The sequence below is a fragment of the Fistularia commersonii genome, chromosome 15 (genome assembly GCF_037954325.1).
Source record: "Fistularia commersonii isolate RoL2024-O1a breed Wild chromosome 15, RoL_Fcom_v1.0, whole genome shotgun sequence".
Lineage (NCBI taxonomy): Eukaryota > Metazoa > Chordata > Actinopteri > Syngnathiformes > Fistulariidae > Fistularia > Fistularia commersonii.
In genome coordinates, this window is record NC_141298.1 from 8,305,357 (window position 1) to 8,327,959 (window position 22,603).

Genomic DNA, 22,603 nt, shown 5'->3' on the forward strand with positions numbered 1-22,603 from the left:
AAAAGAATTCCGACACACACAGGCACGCGCATACACATTAAGATCATTTTAAGGAATTCAATGAAAAAAAAAACGTCCTGATATTGAAAGAACAGTGTTAGCCGCCAATGTTAGCATTGCAAACGTTTCTTGTGTGGCTAACACTAGCCTCGCAGGACATTCTGTGTCTTATTTAGAGGTACGCAAAACTACAATTAGTATATATTTATATATACATACGTGTTTATATGAGTGTGTATGTGAGATACATATATATATATATATATTTACTACTTTATCATTTTGTTTAAATAACAAAGACAACTTTCACAAAATATATATTTTTATTGTTATAATTAGCTCTTCATTTGGAAATATACTGCATGACCAAGAGGCGTTTCAGTTATTATGAACTTAATTAGCATTAACTATTTTCCCATCACACGTCAGGAAAAAATGGTTCTTGCCCTTTACCCTCAATGGAGGTGAAGCAAAACAGTGACTTCATGATTAATAGCTCAATAAAATGTTTTGAGATCACTTTCTTTAATATCCTGAAAGGTTTGGGCTCCTGCCCGACGGCCGCAATATGTTTATTGGTTTCTTATTATTTCCTTTGCTGTGCCCATTGCTTCTGTCAGTTCTAACCATTTTTCATCATCCTAAGCACCTCCACCCCTCCACACCCGCAATCAACACAACTCCAAGTGAAACCATCACGACCCAAACAGTCATAATACTCAGATCCATCATTCACTTCGTGATAGATTCATCCCATTTGCAAAAATCAAACAAGTCCAAAAAACGTTGTCAGTACGAGCAATGCCCGCTAATGACTGATCAAATCTAAAGATTGGATTTTTGTTTTTGTTTTTTCCGGTGTGTTTCGTGTCAGCTGACTCCCCACATAGACAGTTTCTGAAGCTAAACTTTTCAACGCAACACAGCATTGCTTGGTAAAAGCCGACACATATATTACTAATTCAATATAGCTAATTTTTTGCTGTTAGCACCCAAGAATCTTTTAGCCCCCGGTGGTTCAAACTACCCGTTTCCATTTTCACAAGGAACCCAATGTTTTCTGCCATATCTTTACCCAGATTGCAATGAACGATTGCGCGTGGCATTGCGTTTATTTGGCAAAACACTTAAATTCACACTTCTTTCTAAGTTGCCAGATGGTCCCATCTATATTTTTATTTGTTTATTTTTTATTTTTAAAAATGAGCTAATTGTTCTGCAGCAGTCTTTGTATTAATTCATTATTATTTATTATTCAACATGGGCTTGCAAACCTCCGAGTTTTAAGGCCTGTACATACTCAACAACTACTTTATTTCATTTTATTTTTGTCTTAAAATAGCTAGAACAAAAGTGAAGTTGGTTTGGACAGTTTCATACTCTGCGAGGATAACTGGGGCCGTTATGTCTTTTTCATGAATTTGTTACAACGGTATCCGCAACTTGTCTGACCGAATTTCAAGTTCATTTAGCAATGCTTGCACTTGCAAACTTTTGATTATTTTCCTTTTTTTCCATTTTTTTTACTACTTTATCCACAACACTGTTTTTGTGCTCAACTGATGAATACAATGAAAGGTAACAACGGCCAAATTCAGCATTATAAGACAATTCAGCGTTAAATATCAGTTTGTTTCATTAAAAGTTGAAACTTTTCCAAACTTTTAATCTCTTTGTTTTTTGTATTTTTAATTTTGAAAAAAAATGCATGTGTTTTTACACTTTTCCTTTTTTTCCTTTATTTTATACATAGAAACAGTGAATATAAATTGGGGAATACACGGATAGGTAGAAGAGACTTTTTTTTTTTTTTTCAGTTTTATGAACTTTTTATTAAATTTTTTGCATATTTATTATCTATCTATCTATCTATCTATCTATCTATCTATCTATCTATCTATCTATCTATCTATCTATCTATCTATCTATCTATCTATAGGTTTATCTTTTGGTTTATCTATCTTTTGGTTTTAGATAGATCGATAGATAGATAGATCTATCTATAGACAGATAGATCTATCTATAGATAGATAGATAGATAGATAGATAGATAGATAGATAGATAGATAGATAGATATATTGTTTCTCTGTCTGTCATGGTGACAAAAGCCCTGCGGCCCCAGTCATCGTGCAACACAAAATCAGACCGGCAAACACAAAAATCACTCAATCAGGCAGGCCTGACTGCAATCAGACCCCCAAATACACACTCACATATACGCGCACACACACACACACACACACACATCCTCGGACATCCGTACATACACAGCAAAAAAATAAGAGAATGATTGAACACAAGTGCTACTCTTATATTCCCTGGAAATAGGCATCGGAAATGATTAGCTCTGATGATGTAGCAGCGCAGCACGCACATACAGGGCACCGTTACTGTACGTTGCATCAGGTGTCTGATTATGAACTGATGCATGTAAACAAAGCAGGGAGTAGCCGGAGCACCGCAGGGAGAGGGGAAAAACACGGGGAGCAACTGATGTGAGGATTAATATTTAGTATTTCCTGCAACCCCTGTGTCTTTCAAGCCTTTGTACAAGTGATATTTTATGTACAAAAACAGTCACTACAAAGAAAAAAGGAAGGGTGCCGCGTGGAATGAAACATTCGAAGTTTACGGGGTGCTGCTTTTTTTTTTTTTTTCTTGCTCAGCGTTACGTGATTTCATGAGGCCGTCTCGGTTTTTATGCATTAATTTCTTATTGAGTGAAATGGAAAAATGCTGTTAGACAAACGGAACACAGCATTTTCACTTTGCACATCGCTGCCGCTGAAGCGGCTCCTCGGGCGAGTTTTGTGCAGCGTGCTGAGGGTCATCGGTGTTTTTTTCGCAGACTGAAATCCTTGTTTGCTTCGGAGGGAGTTTTCATCAAAAAAAAACCAGGCACTACGAACACAATGTCAGCAAGAAAGATTGCGTGACATGCTGTTATTTTCATAAAACATATTACCCAAACACCAATCTGGGGTGTTTTGTTATCCAAACTTCAAATGTAATACTTGTTATTCGGCCTAAAACAGAATTAAGGAGCCTTTGGTTTTAGACCGAAACAAGTGGATATGTTAGCTAGGTGGTTTATCTCACAACTGGAGACTAAATTTTGCAAAAATGTGTGAATGAGAGAGTATGAGGGGTGTATGAGAAAGTGAAGGATTGTACAGTATATCTCCACGTGACTTGCAAATTATAGAGTGAATGGTTGCTTGTCTCTTTATAACAATAATAATAATGATAATAATAATAATAATAATAATAATAATAAAATGCATTTCATTTTGGGTGTCCTAGCCACACTCAAGGACACCGCACAGGCATATGCAAAAAAAAATACAGATTTAAAAGAAATGATAAAGTGTGAATAAAATAAAATGTCAAAAAATGTATACACACGCACACACACATGCATATAAACATATGTAAATATATATATATGTGTGTGTTTATGTTTTTTCTCCTGAATGCAGGATAGCGCTACAGATAATGAATGAATGAATTAGGGTTGTTTTATTCCCTGTTACTCACAAGTTGTTGGTTGTACGAAGGATAACCAAAAAGTAATCAAATCTTTTTTTTTGTACTGTTAGTGCTGGTACTTTTTGTTTTTAACTGTGATGAGTAGTCAATGTTTCCCTTTTCATTTTTTATTTTTTTTTATTTTTATTTTTTAATCCTCTTTTAGATAAAACGTACACATTTGTTTTTGGCAAGACTGCAACAGTAGTTGTTTAAAGATTCATATTCATTTAAGCCTTTAAATATTTATAGTTGGCATTCACCCCTCCACACAGAGGAGGTTTTTGGTTCAATTCCCACTGACTCCTTTGTATTTTGAGTCTCCTTGTAGGTTCATTGATGACTCGGTGTAGTTGACAGGTGACCCATCCAGGTTAAACCCCGCCTTCCAACCAAACTCAACTGGGTTGTTCATTTATTGAATGAATGAAATATTTTTAGCAATTGGATATTATAATTAAATATAATGAGATAATAAGATTTTCCATGCAACTATTCTCTGTCTGACCTTGATTTTTTTTTAAGTCTTTTTAAGTCTTTTTCGTGAATTTGTCACAAGATATCAACATATTTTCCAACCAAAGCTCTCCTCTGGGCACCTCTCTCCAAGAATTACTGTTCTTGGAAAGTGTTCAAAATTCTCACTCCTCTCAAAATATGTAGCTGTCTTTATTTTGTTTGGTCACCTTTATCTCTCTTCAACATCTTCCTGAAAAAAGCCAAGCAAACCATATCACTATGTATCTAATTGTTTACGCTGTGTCAACTGGAATTAAAAATAAAACATATATTTTTTTTTGTTGTTAAAAATTACAAATCTTTTTTTTTTTTCATCTTTATTAAGGTTTTATTAAGAAGGATGAGTTCATACACTGATAGATAAGGGCCAATTTTAGTATTTAAAGAGAATTCAGCATTACATCTCAGTTTGTTTCATTAGGAGTTGAAAGTTTTATAAACCTTTTTTTCAATTTCTTGCATTTTCAGTTAAGAAAAATGTATATCCTTTTATATTTTTTCCCATTTTTATTATTTTTTAACACTTTTTATCAGAATGTTGTTGCTCTGTATAGAATGATGAATACAAAAGTAATTTCAGCATTATAAGTGAATTCAGCAGTACTTGTCAGTTTGTTTCATGGACAGTTAAAACACTTGCAAACTTTTATTAGTTATTTATTTCTTTATTTTATTTCAATTCAGTTTGGTGAGAGCTAAATCATCCTCAGCCAAAGCGGTTGCTTTCGGGAACCGTCCCAAAATAATAATTCCGTTTCATAGAATCGGTCAAATGCGATTAAACATCTCCGAATTCACCGTCCAACGTGAGCCAAGGGAGCTTAAGTATAATTTTGTTAAATATGCGAAAAGAAGTAAAGCAAAAGTGCCCACTTTTTATATTTAGAGACATGCAACTCCATGCTTCTTTGCAAGGGGGGGACGCTATCAAAATATTTATTCTCTTAACCGTACTGACCGGCCTTTTCTTCACATCTTGCTTCTGACAAACCCCATCCCAACCCCCCCGGCCGACACGTATTTCTATCTAAAAACACACTTTAAAAAATATAAAAGCGCCTCCTGCTGTATTTTTTTAAATGGCCTTCTGCTCGCCGGGATGTCAACGGGATCTCTGATGACGTCCCGATTTGGCCCCGGTGCTCACTTGCCGTCATCATCGGTCATTAATTAGCAACCCCCCCCCCCCCTTTACCGAACCACCGGTGTGTCAGAACTGTTAATCTAATGGGGGGGCGAGGAGGGGCGATGAGGGCAGCCGCCATTTGAAGTCCTTCCAGCTCTCCCGCAGCCTTTAAACGCAACGCGGCGGACACCTTGCGCGACTTGTAACCTTCAGTGGATGCCTTGAAAAGCATTTTGTTAGTGCGTTAGCGCATTAGCATAACCAGATGCCCACTCCGCCGCCCACCTTTGCACCCCTTTGAAAAATGACTTCTACTCCTGAATATTAAAGATGGCCTGGCTCATTTATTTAGCGCGTGTTTGGGCAGCCGGGGGGGGGGGGGGAGGGGGACGCCGATTTGAATCTCGTTTGTGAAGCCGTCCGTCCTTTTCACTCAGCATCAGAGGATGCTGCTCCTCTCTTCCTGCCTTATCGTTCCCGTCTCCCGAAATAGAGGGGATATTCAGAGACGCTCGACGATTGAAGGATAAAAAACCGTACAGCTTGGTTCCGTTGGTGTTTTTTAGCCGCCATTATTCCTCCGACCAGGACGATATTTTGTCTAATTTTGTTTGCTGCATACTTGGTGAGTAATGAAAAAAAAAAAAAGGTGAATTGCTATAATGGACCCTCACTTTGCAAAGTGGCGCTTGCAGCCCACACTTCACCTGTGTCACCTTGCATCACACACACACACCGATGTAGTTAATGCATTCTATTATATCAGCTGTTTATCTGTGTTTTTCTGACCGGCCTGCGTGTCTTGAATTGTCTAAAAACACAAATATAGACATGCAATGTGCTGAACTGTAGTTCATTTCGCACTGTAGAAACGTTTTGCAGGCCCTAGAACCTAATCAGGAACTCGGCTATTTCTTTGTGAACACGTTTCACCTCTCACCTGATAGGCTTCTTCAGTTTGGTGCTTCCCGCGAACTTTTTGCAAACTTCTTGTGGACTGCAGAGCGCCGTTTCAGTCCCTAATCCGTGGTCACTACTCCCTCTTCTCCAGTCCACAGGAACTGGGAACTAGGGACTGTGGACCTCAGTGCCTGGAACCGTTTTTAACTCCTACTCCAAGACAGGGTTTTTTGTAGGATTAGAGTGAGGTAGATGCTTGGTGACTGGCAGAACTCAAAACCCACGCCCATTACCAGATACTTCTTGCAGACCTGGTTCTAGCATCTTGACCTGTAGTACATTGTCCCTACTCCCTTGTCAGTTTCCCTGGTTTCTAGTCCACAGGAACTAGAGACCATGGACCTCAGTTCTTAGGGCAGTTTTTAGTTCCTGCTTCAAAACAAGGTCTTTTTACAGTTCTGTAGGAACTCATGTGACAAATGTGCTTGGCGATTGATGGAGGTCAAAACCTATGCCTCTTACCAGATGCCTCCTCTGGACCGCAAACTCCCATTTTTAAAAACTATTTTGATCACTGGTTGGCTGTTTTCTTGCAACAAATTGGACAGAAACAGTAGAAACGGATCGATGAAGTGGTCTGAGAGGGGTTTACTGGGTTCACAGGGGAGTATAAACATTTTCATCAAAATACTGTATTTTCTGGACTATAAGCTGACACTTTTTTCATAGGTTTTGAACCATGAGCCTTATAAAAAAGGTGCGGCTATTCTGTTGTTTTTTTCTTGCACCGCTAGGGGCGCTCTAATGGGAATGAGAATCAAAACTAAGAAAAATCAATGAAAAGAAGAAAACACAACTTTTTTTTGCAGATAGAACACGAACGAAAAATTACCAACTATTAATTCTTTTCAAATCCTTGCCCCTTCATCATGGAACCCACACGAAGAAGTTCATATGACGCAAGTTTAGGTTGAAGGCTATCGATCTTGCAATCCAGGAAGGAAAACCGCGCTGCTGCACGCAAGCTTAGCATCAATGACTCTATGGTGAGACGCTGAAGGCGGCAGCGGGAAGAGCTCATGCGATGCCAAAAGTCGAGAAAAGCTTTTAGAGGACATAAAGGCAGGTGGCCTGAACTTGAAAATGTCCTGGAGGACTGTGTGAACATACAGAGAGCAGGTGGCCGAGGTGTATCCACTGTACAGAGCCGACTTCAAGCCAAAACACTCGCCCGCGAAATGAATATTGATGATATGATGTCAGTGGATCCTATCAGCGTGGAGTGCTGTGAAATAATCCACCATCACCGAAGGCTTCCGAAAGGCTGGACTGCTGCGCGAAGAGAGCCGCGCACCTTCAGAGCCAACTTCACCGATGGGTGATAGCGACACAAAGAGCGTGACTGATGGAGACAGATGTGACGAAGCGCTGCTGAGGTTGTTTAACTCAGACACTGAGGAAGAGACGACAGGTAGAGTTAGAGGTTGCAGAGATGAAGATGTTGAGGTTCTCTTTGGGAGTGACCAGGATGGATAGGATCAGGAATGAGTCTATCAGAGGAACAGCACATGTTAGATGTTTTGGAGAGAAGGTCAGAGAAGCCAGACTGAGATGGTTGGGTCATTTACAGAGGAGGGATAGTGAATATATTGGTAGACGGATGCTGGGATTGGAGCTGCCAGGCAAGAGGTCTGGGGGAAGACCAAAGAGAAGATATATTGACGTAGTGAGAGAGGACATGAAAGTAGTCTGTGTGAGAGAGGAGGATACAGAGAATAGGGTTAAATGGAGAAAGTTGATTCGCTGTGGCGACCCCTTAAGGGAAAAGTCAAAAGAAGAAGAAGACTGAAGAGGACGACCTCATGGGTTTCATGATAAAGGTGCCTTGTGATTTCAAACACAGTAGAGATGAGGATAAATATATACTGGTTATTTCCTCTTGGTTCTGTTCCGTTTTAATCAACAAAGTTGCTGCTGTGTTAAAAGGCACTGTTAGGAAAGAATCTGTTCAGGTACAGACATGTACATTTACGGTTCAAAATTGTTCTGCACATGCAGTAAATATCTAACTTTTCAATATAGATATCTGCGGCTTATAACCTGGTGCGGCTTGTGTATCCTTTATTCTTATTTTTTTAAGAATAGAGCGAATGTGGCTTATATACATGTGCGGCTTATAGTCCAGACAATACTGTAAGTAATTGTTCATATAGCAAACTTGGAGTTGGCTAGGTCTTAGAATTGCAGTTTTGGAACATTACTGTCCAAAAGCATCTTATTTCATGTACCCACATGCCAAATTCAATATGATCACTTAAATTTAGTTTTATTTAAGCAGTAGTGTCGCTCTGGTGTAGACATATTAGATTGAAAAGCAAGTTTTTCAAAGTTTGCTTCTCTCTTGTACATTTTTACAGTCCAATGAATCTAAAGTGCATTTTTTATAACTGTTTTTATAGGCCACTCTACATATATATATCTTCTCTTATTGGAGTATGTTTTACAGTTCTTATGATCGAGTGCTTTTTAAACATCTTCTTTTCTTGCATTTTTTAAACTGTTGTGCCAATTTATTTAATTCATCCATTCATTCATGAAATATACTGCAAATCCAGCATTAAAGGAATTAAGTTGGGCTGGAGACTTTCCCAGCTATCATTGGGCAAGAGTTAATCTTGGACCTTTCACCTGTCAATCAGATAAAGAGACATTCAACCATTCACATGTCAACTAGAGACATACAACTTTCGCCCTCTCATCCACAAATCATATATTGAGATATACAAACGTTCACTACCTAATTCACACATCATTAGGTGACGTACAACCGTGCACTCCCTTATTCACACATCTGGGTGACAAAGGGTCTGCAGTGAACTTGTTACCTTTATTTGAACTGCGGGCCGGGGGGGGGAGTCGGAAGGGGGACAGAGAACTTGCAGGAAACCCAGACAGTCATTTTTAGAAAATCCAAACAAAGTAAGGCCGCCTTGTCGGAATCCAACCGGGGATCGTCACGCGGCAAGGCGTCTCACCGCGCTACCCCACCGTCCGATTTCTTCTGTACGTATGTTTTCCCATCTCGTTTGTACTGAGCGTCACGGGGATTCCGTTCTTCCAATCCGCCCTCATCATCTTTTGTCTCCTAAAAAGAGGGGCTATTTAGCACTACTCGACAAGGAGAGTGTGCAAATTAACAGCCGATGTCATCAGTGCAAATTGAAAATGAGCGTAAAGGCATTGGGATGAAGAGCAGACGGGACCAGATGGTACCGCGCTGTGAGATTTATGTCTGAATTTTTCATCCAAAGTATTTTTTTTTTTTTTGTTTACTATGAGGATTCCCATTACCAGACAGCTAACCGTTTCCCCCCCGGAAGCAAAGACAGCAATAGTGACACATTAACAAAAGACATTAACAATTTGGTGTTTTCTATCAAGTTCGCCAAAGGATATGACCCAAAAAAATGTTATCCATTGCCATTTTTAGACAGAAAAGGTTCTAAGAATACAGTTCTAAGAACTGTCTGGCTTGAATTTCTCTCCAGGAAGTACCGTTCTCTGTGGCAACCTTTTAGTTTTGCATTCCCAAAGTCAATAAGGTACCATGGCAGCATCCCATGCCTGTTCTCCATCTTTGTTGGACTGATAAAATGTACAAAGGAGTTTCCCGCTCGGATAAATGTGCCCAAAAGTTGTGGCGCCGAAAGCATTTAAATCAGAGCGACACTACAAATGTGTAGTTAAATGTAAACGGTGAGCAATTCTATTGAATTTGCATGACTGGAATAAGGGTACGTGAAATAAGTTTTTCAGACAGAAAATTCCGAACCTTGAATTTGGAGTAACCTCCTCCAGGGGAACTTTTTAGTTCTGCTTCACCCATAGCAGTAAAGGACCACGGAAGAGGCAGCTGTGGAGTGATAGAAAGCGACTTGAGCACCACAATTAAAAACAAACCACTATGAAACAGAACAGGGAAGATGACATGGATAGCAAAGCTGACACGGCGTTCATGTTCTGCATGGAGGATTGATAACCATGATAACTGATGGGTTGTGTTGTATCTGTGCTGCTTCAAAAAAACCCTGACGTTAGCTGCGCCTGAACATAATTTTGCCAAAATGTTTATTTTCCTCTGCAAACCCTGGAAATGCCTCTAGGGCATCGCAGGCCAGAAGAGCTCAGACCTTCCTGCTGGTCCATTTCTTGCTGGTTCTGTCCATTTTTTTGCAGCTGAAACAACTAAAAAAGGCATCCCATGGTCGCCAAGAAGTATGAAGTTATGGACGCAGCTAATGAGATCCACCAAGCACTTATGTCACGAGTTCCTATTGCACCCTGTCCCTGAGCAGGAGCTAAACAGGTTGCAGGAACTGAAGTCCCAGTTCCGTGTTGAATACCGGTCAAAAGTAGTTCCTGAAAAGGCTCTAGGAACCACAAAAAAAGTTCCTACGGCATAAAAGCTCTCTGCTCTTCCTCAAACATGGACCTAAGCGCTCGCTAACGCCTCGACATTGGCTGCCGGACTTTCTTTTCGGAGTCTGCACATCAATCCGTTTGCCGTTCCGCCCGTCAAACTTATCAACGCGCACGTTCTCCCGAAAGGGGAATAACCAGCGGGGCACCTGTCCTTTAAATCCCCGGGTTCAGTAAACCTTCTCCATGAGCTGAGCTTAATGAGTCCATTTATTTTATGGTGTATGATGGCTGGAATTGGACGAGCGTCCGCGGCACTTGTGTTCGGCTATCGTTGCATAATGCCTGTAATTCACAGCACATCAAACAGAAAGGTTTCACACCGATGATTTTGAACGGCGTGGGCTGGTAAATGAGGCTGACCGGCTGCTGATACTGGAGAATATCTCTAATTATGTTGGTCTTGTAGAAAAAAATCTTATTGAATACTGTATGAAAAACCCTGCACCCTTCATGTTTAAGAAACCCATAAACAAAGGAGGCATTTTTGTTCTGTAAGTTCGTATGAAATACCTTTAAAATGTAGCTCTTCCTTGGCTGAGGCTACATTTTGCTAATGCTAGCTACAAACTGGAACATGATCACCAATCTTTATTAATTTAGCTACAATGTTTATAAAAACAAACTCAATAAATATTGATTATTATAATCACAGTGTACTGGAACAGCAACACCAAAAAACATATCGTTTTTTTTTTTTTTTTTTTAATAAAAACTTGAAAAAAAATCATCAGCATCAGGTAGCGTTAGCATTAGCATTGTTGTGAAATATCCATATAACCGGACTCAATGATCCCACTGTGAATAAAACCGCCGTCTTTACTAACCTCTTATCAAATCGTGTTTCGGACCTTCTGTTAGCGATAACCGTTGTGTGTGTGTGTGTGTTTGTGTTCCTTTCCGCAGTCGTGAGTCAGAACCTGGTGACGGACAACGTGTCCGTCGTCGAGGGCGAAATGGCGATCATCAGCTGTCGGGTGAAGGACAACGACGACTCCGTCATTCAGCTTCTCAACCCCAACAGACAGACCATCTACTTCCGAGACATGAGGCGTGAGTCCAACCCCCTTCTTCCTCTCCCTTCGTTGACCCGCGGGCGCCGGGGCCTGTTGCTGTTTTGGTTGTCGTTGGTGACGGCCAGTTTACGCGTCATTTTCAATTACGACGCTGAATAAAGAAACAACGCGCCGGCGAACAAAACAAACATGGAGTTCACGAGCTGGACCGTCTCGGTTCCACGCCGGTGTTTGTCTCGGTGTCCCCTTTCAGGACCTTCCATTAAGAGTGGGGTTATTTGTTTTTTAGGGGGGTTCTGGCCCCGCGACAAATCTGTCATTGCGTTAAAGAAATTAATCTATCACGCTTTTAATCTGTGGATCCCAATTCTCCGAGCTCGTAGGCGGGTTCATTATACATGGGTGGCGTTCATTTATTTCTGACTAACCCAAATTTTACTTTGCATATATTATCATATATCAGGGTTTCTTAAACTTTTTAGGCTGGAAAACACTGTCTGATAACTACAACCTGCATTATATCAGTTTGAGAAAAATAAACATCAGACAAAGACAAAACATGATGAATATTAATTGCATTTATTTGGCCTATTGCTGTTTGTTCTGTGAAAAAAGTAAATTAATTAAAACAATATTAAAAAAAAAATAATAATAATTATATCCCCCCCAAAAAAATACAGTTTGTCAAAGATAAAAACTAAAGAATAAAAATAGATGAACATTAAGTTAAATTAAATGAAATGAAAAAACAGTACCAATAAATTCAAATGCATTCATTATAATATGCATATATATATAAAGTTTGTCTATGTAAAAATTAAGCAGTGTGATAATATATCATTATATTTGTCAGTCTATAACTAAATAGATGGATAGGTAGATAAAGGAGATAAAACATATTTATATATTTATATTTTATTTACAATAGAATACAATATTCCTTTAATCATCCTACATTGGGGAAATTTCATATAAGTATTTTGATTTGACTTATGCTTTTTGAAGAAAATTCAAAAGATTAACTTTTCCTGAAGAAATATACCACCTCCTTATCCATTGATCACCATCCGCCCTACTATAATTTAATATTTTATACATGGGTGTTATCTCTTCTGAGCCGCAAAAGTACAACATGCATTTCCTTTGTGACACAACCGTTTTTACACAGAAATAAGTTTTCAAGTTAATGCTTCTAACACAGTACTATCACAGATTCAGATTCATTACGTTTTTGATATATATTTAGGTTAAATTACTTATTTATTTATTCATTAATGTGGTAGGAAGTACAAAAAAATAAAAAATAGGAAAGAAATAGCTTCCGTTTCAAGCGGAAGCCCAGCTATAGCAGTCTTTGACCACCATGGTAACGGCCTGTTAATTAATATTTTTCTCCCGTTACATGAACTTGCATGGAGTTGCATTAAATTTGACCCACATGTCAGCAGCGGCCTTAATACCCGGTGAGGTTAATATAATCTGCTCTCACGTGTTTCCCTCTCAGTGTGTCTGATCGAATAAAAGCAGCTCAGATCCCAAAACATTTAATGACCCGTTATGTTTATTCTTATCCCGCCCAATTATCCTGTCACAGCACTTATTAGCCGCGCCGCACTCCGCGCTCCATCTCGCCGACCTCTGCTTTCCTAAATTAATTAGGGTTTTTAAGCCTTCGTGTGATGGGTTTAACATACGGCAAAGCTTAAGTTGCCACAGAACTCGAGCATTTTACTTCATTAGTGAGATTTTGCGTCGATGCCGCCATAACGGGGGGTGTTTTTGACTCTTTTTTTCTTTTATAAGATCTTGTTACACATATTTAATATATTTAATAAATATTTAATGAAACAATCACAGTTAAAGTTGTCTGATATTACTTAAAAATGTACCAGGTAAGTTCACTTGTATCCTAGTAATATCTTATTTTATTTTATTTTACTTTCAAAAAGGCAAGAAAATGATAAAAGGCTTTAATAAAAGGACAATTATCAGCTATAATTTCAAAACAAAGAAATTCTCTGTTAAGTTATTTATTTACGTAATGACTTATTTACTTATTTATTCATTTACTTGATTAGCCAACTTTAATGAGGGACACAAACAAGATGGTTTGTGTTATTTTTTTCACAGTCTATTGATAGCCCCTGAATAAAGATTACTTTAAAGATTATTATTAGTAGTCGTATTAGTAGTGGTAGTAGTAGCACAACAACAACAACAACAACAACAACAACAACAACAACAGTAGTAGTAGTAGTTGTATAAATAATAATACCAATACCAATACTACAAATAATAATGATAATACTCATCAATTGTATTATTATTCTTTATTCATGATTATACTCATAAGAATAGTAATGATGATAATGGTAATAATAATAATTTTTATATTTTGATTTATTTGTTTTTCACACTTGGGGTTGGATCGTGTGTGGCTATTATAGTCATTTTGATTTTTAAATGTTATAAAATTTTCTTTCGAGACACCTTGTAAGCTGGTGATTTCAGTGTAAAATAGATTTTTTTTTTTGTCAAAAATAGGTATAATAAATCACTGTTTTTGTGAAAAATGGGGGCAGTCAGGCCACAAAACTGCCTGAAAACATAAGGAGCTTCACACTCTGACCCATAAACACGGAGCGTCAAGTACTCATGGCCACCGGGATCCGCTGTTATTCAGGCTTTTGATCCCCTCGCCACTTTGTTCCGCCGGACTGACTCAACTGACTCCAACACGACTCCAACACAACTCCCACACACTGGCAACACGGCAAGGACACCTTGTTCAGCGAACCCAGGGGTGGGTCAGGGGCTGGGGGTGTTAACAAGCATCACACGCCACAGTGACTTCAGTAACAAAACATTGATGCACTGCAAATCACTCTGCTTGATCATTTGTGCCCCCGTGCACTCACCAAACTCAAACAATCAACTATTTCCTGCAAAATCGTTCCCGTTGTGGCATGAGGAAAAATGTAACGTTCTCGCTGCCCTTTGATTGACACCCCTTGATGTTTGTAATAGGATGCTGATGCATCCTGCCAGCCAGTGGAATACAGAATGGGCAGGAACCCAGCTCCCTGATTGGAGAACATGGGTTTCATATTGAGATTAATTTATATGTATATGGCCTGAAAAACAAGGTATTTATTGTTATTATTTATTTATTTATTTATTTATTTATTATTATTGATTTCTTATTGTTTATTTTTATTTCATTTTTATTTTTATATACCCAGATCACGCTCGAAAATCTCAATTTACCCTTTTCCTGGTTGCATATATATATATATATATATATATATATATATAGACTGTAATTTTCGGATGGCAAACCGCAACTGTTTTCACTCAAGCAACGCTGCAGCTAATATGTGGATTTTTTCGGAGGGGGGGCTAACGAGGTTCACGCCGCTAAAACATTTATCCTTGTCACATCGGACCGATGAAATGACCGGGAAATTCTGAGTACGTTCATTTCTGACACCGAAGAAGACGACTTTGACGGTTTTAGTGCGCAGGAAGACGCCCAAGATAGCGATCGGCTAGCTGATGCAGCTTATATTGAGGTGTGCTCAATAGTCCAGATATTAAGGTATATATATGTTGCATTTAAACACTAATTTTCACTGGTATAACAAGGCCAATGTGTTAGGAGCAAGAACGGTGTCATGAGGGAAAAGACAAGAGATAATTTTACCCACAGAAAGTGTGGTGTCACCTGTGTGTTAACACTTAAACATGCCGTTAGCTAAAGGTGTACTCGTGTGAAACGGAAGATAAACACAACCCGACACGTATTTTTGTTATACATGGGAGAACAGAACAACCTGAAAACAGCCACAAAACATTATGCCTCAGGCAAAACATCCATCCATCCATACAGATACTGTTATCTGTATTCCTATCTATATTAATGTCAGTATCCATATTTATTATGATATCCATATCTATATTTTACCTGTATCCTTATCTAATTCGATTTTGTTATCCGTATTTATACCTTTTGTTTTCTAAATCTATCTATCTATCTATCTATCTATCTATCTATCTATCTATCTATCTATCTATCTATCTATCTATCTATCTATCTATCTATCTATCTATCTATCTATCTATCTATCTATCTATCTATCTATCGCAAATGACATCTACATTTTTGTATATCTGTATCTATGGTTCACATATTTTTATCACAATCTATAATCTATATCCATATCCATTCCTATTGATATTTCATGATATCTGGGGATCTATTTGTTCATATCTATTGAATCTATTGAAACATCCCTTTTTGTATGTATATCTAAATTTGATGTATATCCCCATCAATATCGTTATCCACATAATTATCGTGTAATGCATATCCATCCATCCGTCCAGCCATCCCATGGAACTGTAATCACAGGAGGATGCAAAATAGCAAGTAGCATAAATAACTTGTCAGCGTTCAGCCACGCGGAACCTCATGCGCGAGCAACACCATAAGGTGGCCATGCAACCGCAGACACTGGTTCAGGATGAGGACAGCATCAGGTGAAAAAACAATACGAAAAAAAACAAGCCATATATATATATATATATATATATCAGTGGTGGGCCGTCAGGGCCTGCAAGGCCTTCTCTGCTGGCCTAAAAAAATATCTGAATCACGAATCACGGATGTTAATTATATTTTGTCCATTAATACTTATGAAATAATTCCAAATTGTCTGCTCAATTCCTTTCATAGCTTTTTTTCCTGGTGCTGCTTTCAGACATGAATTTTCATATTAAAGCATTGAACCAATGATATTTCACCCATTATCTGTTGCCAGGCAGGGTTAAAGTCAAAGAAATCTGCTGGGGGGGCTGCACGATTGGGTCTGCAAGCCCTTTACTTAAAAAAATTAAGTGTTGATGATGCTGTTGCTTCAACCAATCAGATTTTGAGTAGGGGACATCAAAGCCTTCTAGCAGGCTAGAGCAACTTCAGCGTATTCACACCCTCTGATTGCATAGTCAGACAGTGGACAAGTGTATTAGCAAGGAGAAGCGTACTAGCTAGCTGCAAACAGAAATATAGTTGTGTTTGTTTAATATCAATTTTTTCAACCCACAATGGCTGCAGGAGAAGAAACGGATTTAGTTGCTTATATATTGTCAAAGCCATTTTCTCGATGGAGTTTTGAAGAAAAGCTAGACATGGTAAGGCAAGGTCGGGCAACACTTAAGCTAGCGAACCTGTCACAACCAAGAATTTTTGGATTTTGTCTACAAATGATCAGATATTTTGCTGCTATCAGATAAAATACTGCTAGTTTCCTAAATGATACTGAAGGTTTATTAGGTTATTATTGGTGTTTTTTATTTGTTGCAGCTGTTTGATATAAAGGCATTTATTGTGGCTACTGTTAGTTTTTGTAGCTCATGCAACAGGACCCGACTTTGTTGTCCCGGTGTGTCAGATTTCATCCAGGGAAAAACATCACAATGGTCAGGAACTGATCAAGCAAGAATGGTTTATTCAAAGTCAGGAAATACACTTATGAGAAGTGTACACTTATTGGGAGTGTGGATTGATTTCGGAGCACTATTGAAGGCCTTGGTATAAAATGCACGGCCCACCACTGATATACATACATAGTACATATAATATACATTTATTTTAAAGCCTGTTGTCAGGGTATGAACTTGTTAGCTGGAGAACTGAAGATCTGGGGTGGTTGGAACCTGCAAGACAAACCCATGACGAAGATGTGGGTGAGCAGGCCGCCGTGTTTACAAACCGAAACCAAAACTGAGAATGAGCCTATCGGTTCCCCTCACACACTCCCTGTAATATCCGATACAAGGTGATGCATTTGTGTGTCACACCTTCCAGATTTTATCATTTTCCCTGTCGGTTTGAGATTGTTTAGTTTTTTTGGCAAATTTGCGCAAACTACATCTTGGGAAGTCAGCCTTGTTCCAAAACTTTATTGGGGAAGGAGTTCTACAGCTCTTTACGCTGTTGAGATATTGAACAAATAAAAATCTAATCACCTCACAACATTTTTGTTAATTTTAAATGTTGCGCTCGTGGGCGGGTGGGATATTAGACCGCTATTGTTTTCGCAGTTCGGTTCCACCGTTTGGGAACGTGACAGAGGTCGAGATTTGACTTGATGTCTCATCACTAATTCCTGACTTTGGATAATGTGTTTTTTATAGAGGTAAAAGAAATAAAATTGTAAAATTGGAATAGATAAAATTCATTCGCAGGCCGCCATTGCTGTTTACGTCGCCATGCCGCCCGGAAAATGACAAAACCTGGACGCTGGGCTCAGTTTGATTCATTTTGCCCTGCTGGCCAAAAACATGTCATCATGGCCGGCTTCCAATTTGAACAAAAATCAAAATGAAGTTCGAAATGAAGACGATCAAAGAAGGGGAAAGGAAAGAATCAACCGAAGTCGCTGGTTTGCGTGCGGGAAGTTTGTTGCTATGCCAACACAGAAGTCTGTTGTAATGAGCTCCACTTCTTGTCATCATTGTAGACTTATGGGCTGCTGTGCTGACTGAAAGGGCCAGCAGCACCAGTAAACTTTTTCAGCGGCTCAGGTCGGCTAAATGTGTCAAACGCGTCCGGAAAGAAGCTTCAAGAACTCCACCGCTGGAGTTGTGTACGTTCACAAGTAATTTCGTACTCTTCCTTTCCTGTCGCTTGGAAAACTCTGTAGACTGGCATCATCTCCTTGTGTTCCTCGGACTGGAAATTGCACCCAAAAGTAGCATTATGTGTGAAAGTGAACCCAAGCGGAGATCCAAACTTAACACAAAGTTAACACGCAACCAACTTACTTATCATCAACCTAGAATGCAATGGCTGTGCCCATTGAATAAAATGTGATAAATTAAATATTTTATATATATATATATATATATATATATATATATATATATATATATATGTATTTATTTCTTATTTTTTGTTTTTTTAGGAAATTACAAATTTTCAATTTTTTTTTTTAATCAGCACATTCTAGTATGAGACAAAAAAATCTAACTATATTTATGCCGATTAGTCCTCCCAGGCAGGGTTCCCTTAAATGTGAATATATATATATTTTTAAGAAATTACAATTGTTCATGTTTTTTTTAATCAGAACATACAAAAAAAATTAAACTATATTTATGCCGATTAGTCCTCCCAGGCAGGGTTCCCTTAAATGCAAAATAAATAGTGAATGGTCTTATGTCTCCATATCTGGCCATATAATCAGTCTGAAGTAACCCAACTTCTCGCCCAATGTCAGCTTGGAAAAAAAAAAAAAAAAAAAAAAAGATGAATGAAAATAAAATAACCTTAACTTAAATTCAATTAAAAATAATCCATTAATAAAATGAAGACATTTAGAAATAAAAATCTCTCCAACAACAATGACTTAAAAAAAAATCATAATCATAACACCTTTATAGAGTTTAGAAGCATAACTCAACATTTGAATTTCCCTTCTTAAGTGCCAAATAGTTTTATTTGTACTCCTGACAGACTATGCGCAACAAGTATGCTATGGAATTAAAACCGTCTGGTACTTTGACGCCCCCCCCCCTTTTTTTTTGTTTTTTTGGGGGCTCCATTAATAGATAATGAAAAAAATAAAATAAAATGAAATAATCTATAATGAAATTAAAAGAAATATTATTAAAAATGAAGACTTAAAAATAAAAAGCTCTACAACAGCGATGACTTTTTAATTCCTCTTCCCTCAGCCGCAGGGAATCTTCAAATCTTTGCATTAACAGTTAACAGTTAAGACAATTTATATTTCATTGTATTTCTCATTCTTCCTCCTTCCTACTATTTCTAATACTGTTATGTTTTTGCTTGAAACTCTGGCACAACAATTTCCTTCGGGATAAATAAAGTTGCTCTCATTCTCATTCATTTTAAAAAAGGAGCTCCATAAGACCTAAGTAAGTTTTCTTCTCAGAATACATTGTAATTTCAGGTTATATTTCCTGAAATCGAGTGTATGAAATAAGAAAAAAAAAAAAAAAAAAAAAAAAGATAAAAGTAACAGTATAAGCATAATTTAAAATCTGAAATTTCCCTGCTAAAGTAACAAATAGTATTTATTTGTACTTTTTCTTGGGGCTTGAAATAATCTGAAGATTCTAGTTAGAAAAGAAAAAAAAATTACAATAATAAAAAAAATAGAACACCCGCCCTCCCAGAGTCAATCCTTCCTCTCTCCCCACCGCAGTCGTATTTACCGCTTTCCAAACACAACACACCTCCCGCACACTGTACGAGGTCCCGGGCACAAAGCCGAGCGTGCCATTTATCCCCCCCGCCCCGTTCCCTCTGGCTGCTGCGGTGAGTCGACTCCCACGGGCGAATGTCAAGGGCGAGGTGCTTCTCGCTGACACGGGGGCTCCTTGATCTCCTCTGATCCTTCTGCAACATCTCTCGCCGTCGTGACACGGCGGCGCGGAACAACAGCGGGGTCCTTTCTTTTTTCTTTTTTTTTTTTTTTTTTTTTTTTTTAATATCACATCCACCCGCCTTCCAACTGACATTTGCGACAGCTTGCGAGGTGTTGAAAGGGAAAGCGGTGGCCGGATGCAGATCCCGATCCTCCCACCCGTGTCAGTTTTTATTTCCAGCCGACGGTAATGCAAGCGAGGATGTGCTATTTGGGCCCTTCAGGTGGAAAATTTTCAGGATTTTTTTAATATATACAAATATATATACATATAAAATAAGAAATAAATAAATTCCATATCCACGGATTGAACTACCAACATCCCTTGACCAAACAGCTGATCTTTGTCGTTGCTATTACCGTGTAATATATGTGTTAATAACGTCAAGTTCAAAAGATATTGACGTCTCGTCCTTTATCTACTTTCCATGAGATTCTTTTTTTTTTTTTCTTTTTGTTTTGGTTTTATTTTCTCCTGGGTCTGCCAATATTATCTGATGTATCCCCGGAACTGTTGAAATCCCTGACTAACTGTAGTAATAGTATATCATTTTCCTCCTGTTGTTTTTATTATTATTTTTCATATTAGACCAACAATAATCACAGTCATTTTTTCTACTAATAATGATACCAATAATAAAATACATAATGATAAAAAATTCTACTAACATACATAATTAACTACAAAATATTGGACGAACAAACAACCAAATAAATAAATAAATTATAAAAAAATTTAAGAAATATAAAAAATGACAAATATAAGAGTAATAACAACAGCAACAATAATGATAATATAAATGCTGTTTTGGGTTGGGGACAACACAGCAGTCGTTACAGCAGGCTGCTCAAACTTACGGTGAGAGACTAACTACAGTTGTAGTTCATAATTTTATTACTGTTATTATTATTCTTTTTCATGTATATTATTTATTATTTTTCTAATTAGACCAGTAATAATAGCAGTCATTTTTGTAATAATAATTCCGATAATAAAAGAAATAAATGATGATAAATAATAATGCTAGCACATATAAAACTTACAAAATAATGAATGGACAAAAAAACAAAAAACAAAATAAATATATAGATACAAATAGATACATATCAATTAATTTAAGATGATCCACATGACGCACCAGTATTCTAATACAGAGGAACTTCCTTCTTTATTCATTATCTGTACCACTTATCCAGCGGTCTTTGTCCCAGGGATGCTGCAGTCTATCCCAGCTGTCGGCCGGCGACTGAGTCTGATTATATCCCAGTCAGTATCGAACCAGGGACCTTCTTTCATTTACAGGAAAAAAAGTCATTTCATTTCATATCATTTCTAACTTAGAAAAGAAAGCGAGTTTTTGTTTTTTTTCACATTGCCTGGATCTAATCCGAAACCGCTCCCATGTGCGAGATCAGATCTAGTTTCAGACCACGTTCGCTTCCCGGGCTGCATGAACGAGTAAACGGGTAAACAAACCCCGGCTCCCTTTGGGCCGGACTAAACAACTAGGTTTTGAAATTGTCCAGAGTGAAAAACTCTTTTCAAAGGATCACGGGGACTGACAGCGTTCCTGGCTATGCTATGCTATGCCACGTTGCTATGCTATGTTTTTTACAAACAAAAATCTGATTCATATCAAAAAAATGTAAACATTTAGCTGAGAAACATTAGCATTATTTGAGCTCCCCCTTGTTTCTGTGGGAAAGTCGCATTATCGGCCCTTTCAGTGGGATTAAAATCAGACTCACAAGAGTTTTCTGGTGTTTCGCAAATTAAGTAAATGAATATTTCTAATCTTGTGAACCAAAGGATGCCAGGAGTATCACATCACAATTAATTTTTTAGAATCCTAGTTTGGAAACATCCTAATTTTTAGCATATTTTAGTACCCAAAACAAGCCGAACGCCACAGACTGAAGCGTCGGGGCTCCCATGAGTTCTGTGCAAAGAGAAAAAAAATCACTCACGATGTTAAAACGGCCCCAGACTGTCTGTCGGGGACGCTAATAATTGTTTGCTAACGCTGCGTTCATATGTAATTCGACAGATGGTACCCACAAAACACTGTCTTGACTGCACAGAGAAACAAACAAACAGTCGGACTAAGGGGCAGGATAGCAAAATGGCGATCTGTTGCTATGGTGATGTCGTAAAGAGAGGGATAAAATATATTCCATTCGATTTTGCGGTATCTTATTATTTTTTTAAATGACTCTCGTATTTCATTTAGCATTAAGGCGATGTCAAGAGGCCTCGCTTGCACATCCAGCCCAACGTAACGTGCACATCAGACAGCATTAGACCAAGCAGGGCTCTGATTGGTCACCATCTGTCTCCGCTGATATCGGGAGGGATTTGGGGCTTCGATCACGTGACCTCCGAATGGCGTTTCCGCAAAACGTTTTTCCTCCCATCATCCAGGATTCCCTGATCTTACAATTCACCAGCGAGGACAGAATAAATTTTATTTTCTAATACCCTTTTCATAGTCACATCAAGATTGCTGAAAAAAATGTTATTAATTTAATTTCTTTTTATTTCATTTATTTAATTTTGTTTGACAGCTGATTTTAAATCTTC

At 38.1% G+C, this 22,603-nt stretch overlaps 1 protein-coding gene across 5 annotated transcripts in view; it reads left to right on the forward strand.

Annotated features, from left to right (window-relative positions):
- The window catches only part of cadm1a (cell adhesion molecule 1a), a 487,547-nt gene that overhangs the window by 361,229 nt on the left and 103,715 nt on the right, over window positions 1–22,603 (forward strand). For all 5 annotated transcript variants that reach the window (XM_086160454.1, XM_086160456.1, XM_086160458.1 and 2 more), the window contains one exon: window positions 11,460–11,606. In XM_086160454.1, the coding sequence (XP_086016580.1) occupies window positions 11,460–11,606 (147 nt within the window). The remainder of the gene's footprint in view (window positions 1–11,459; window positions 11,607–22,603) is intronic.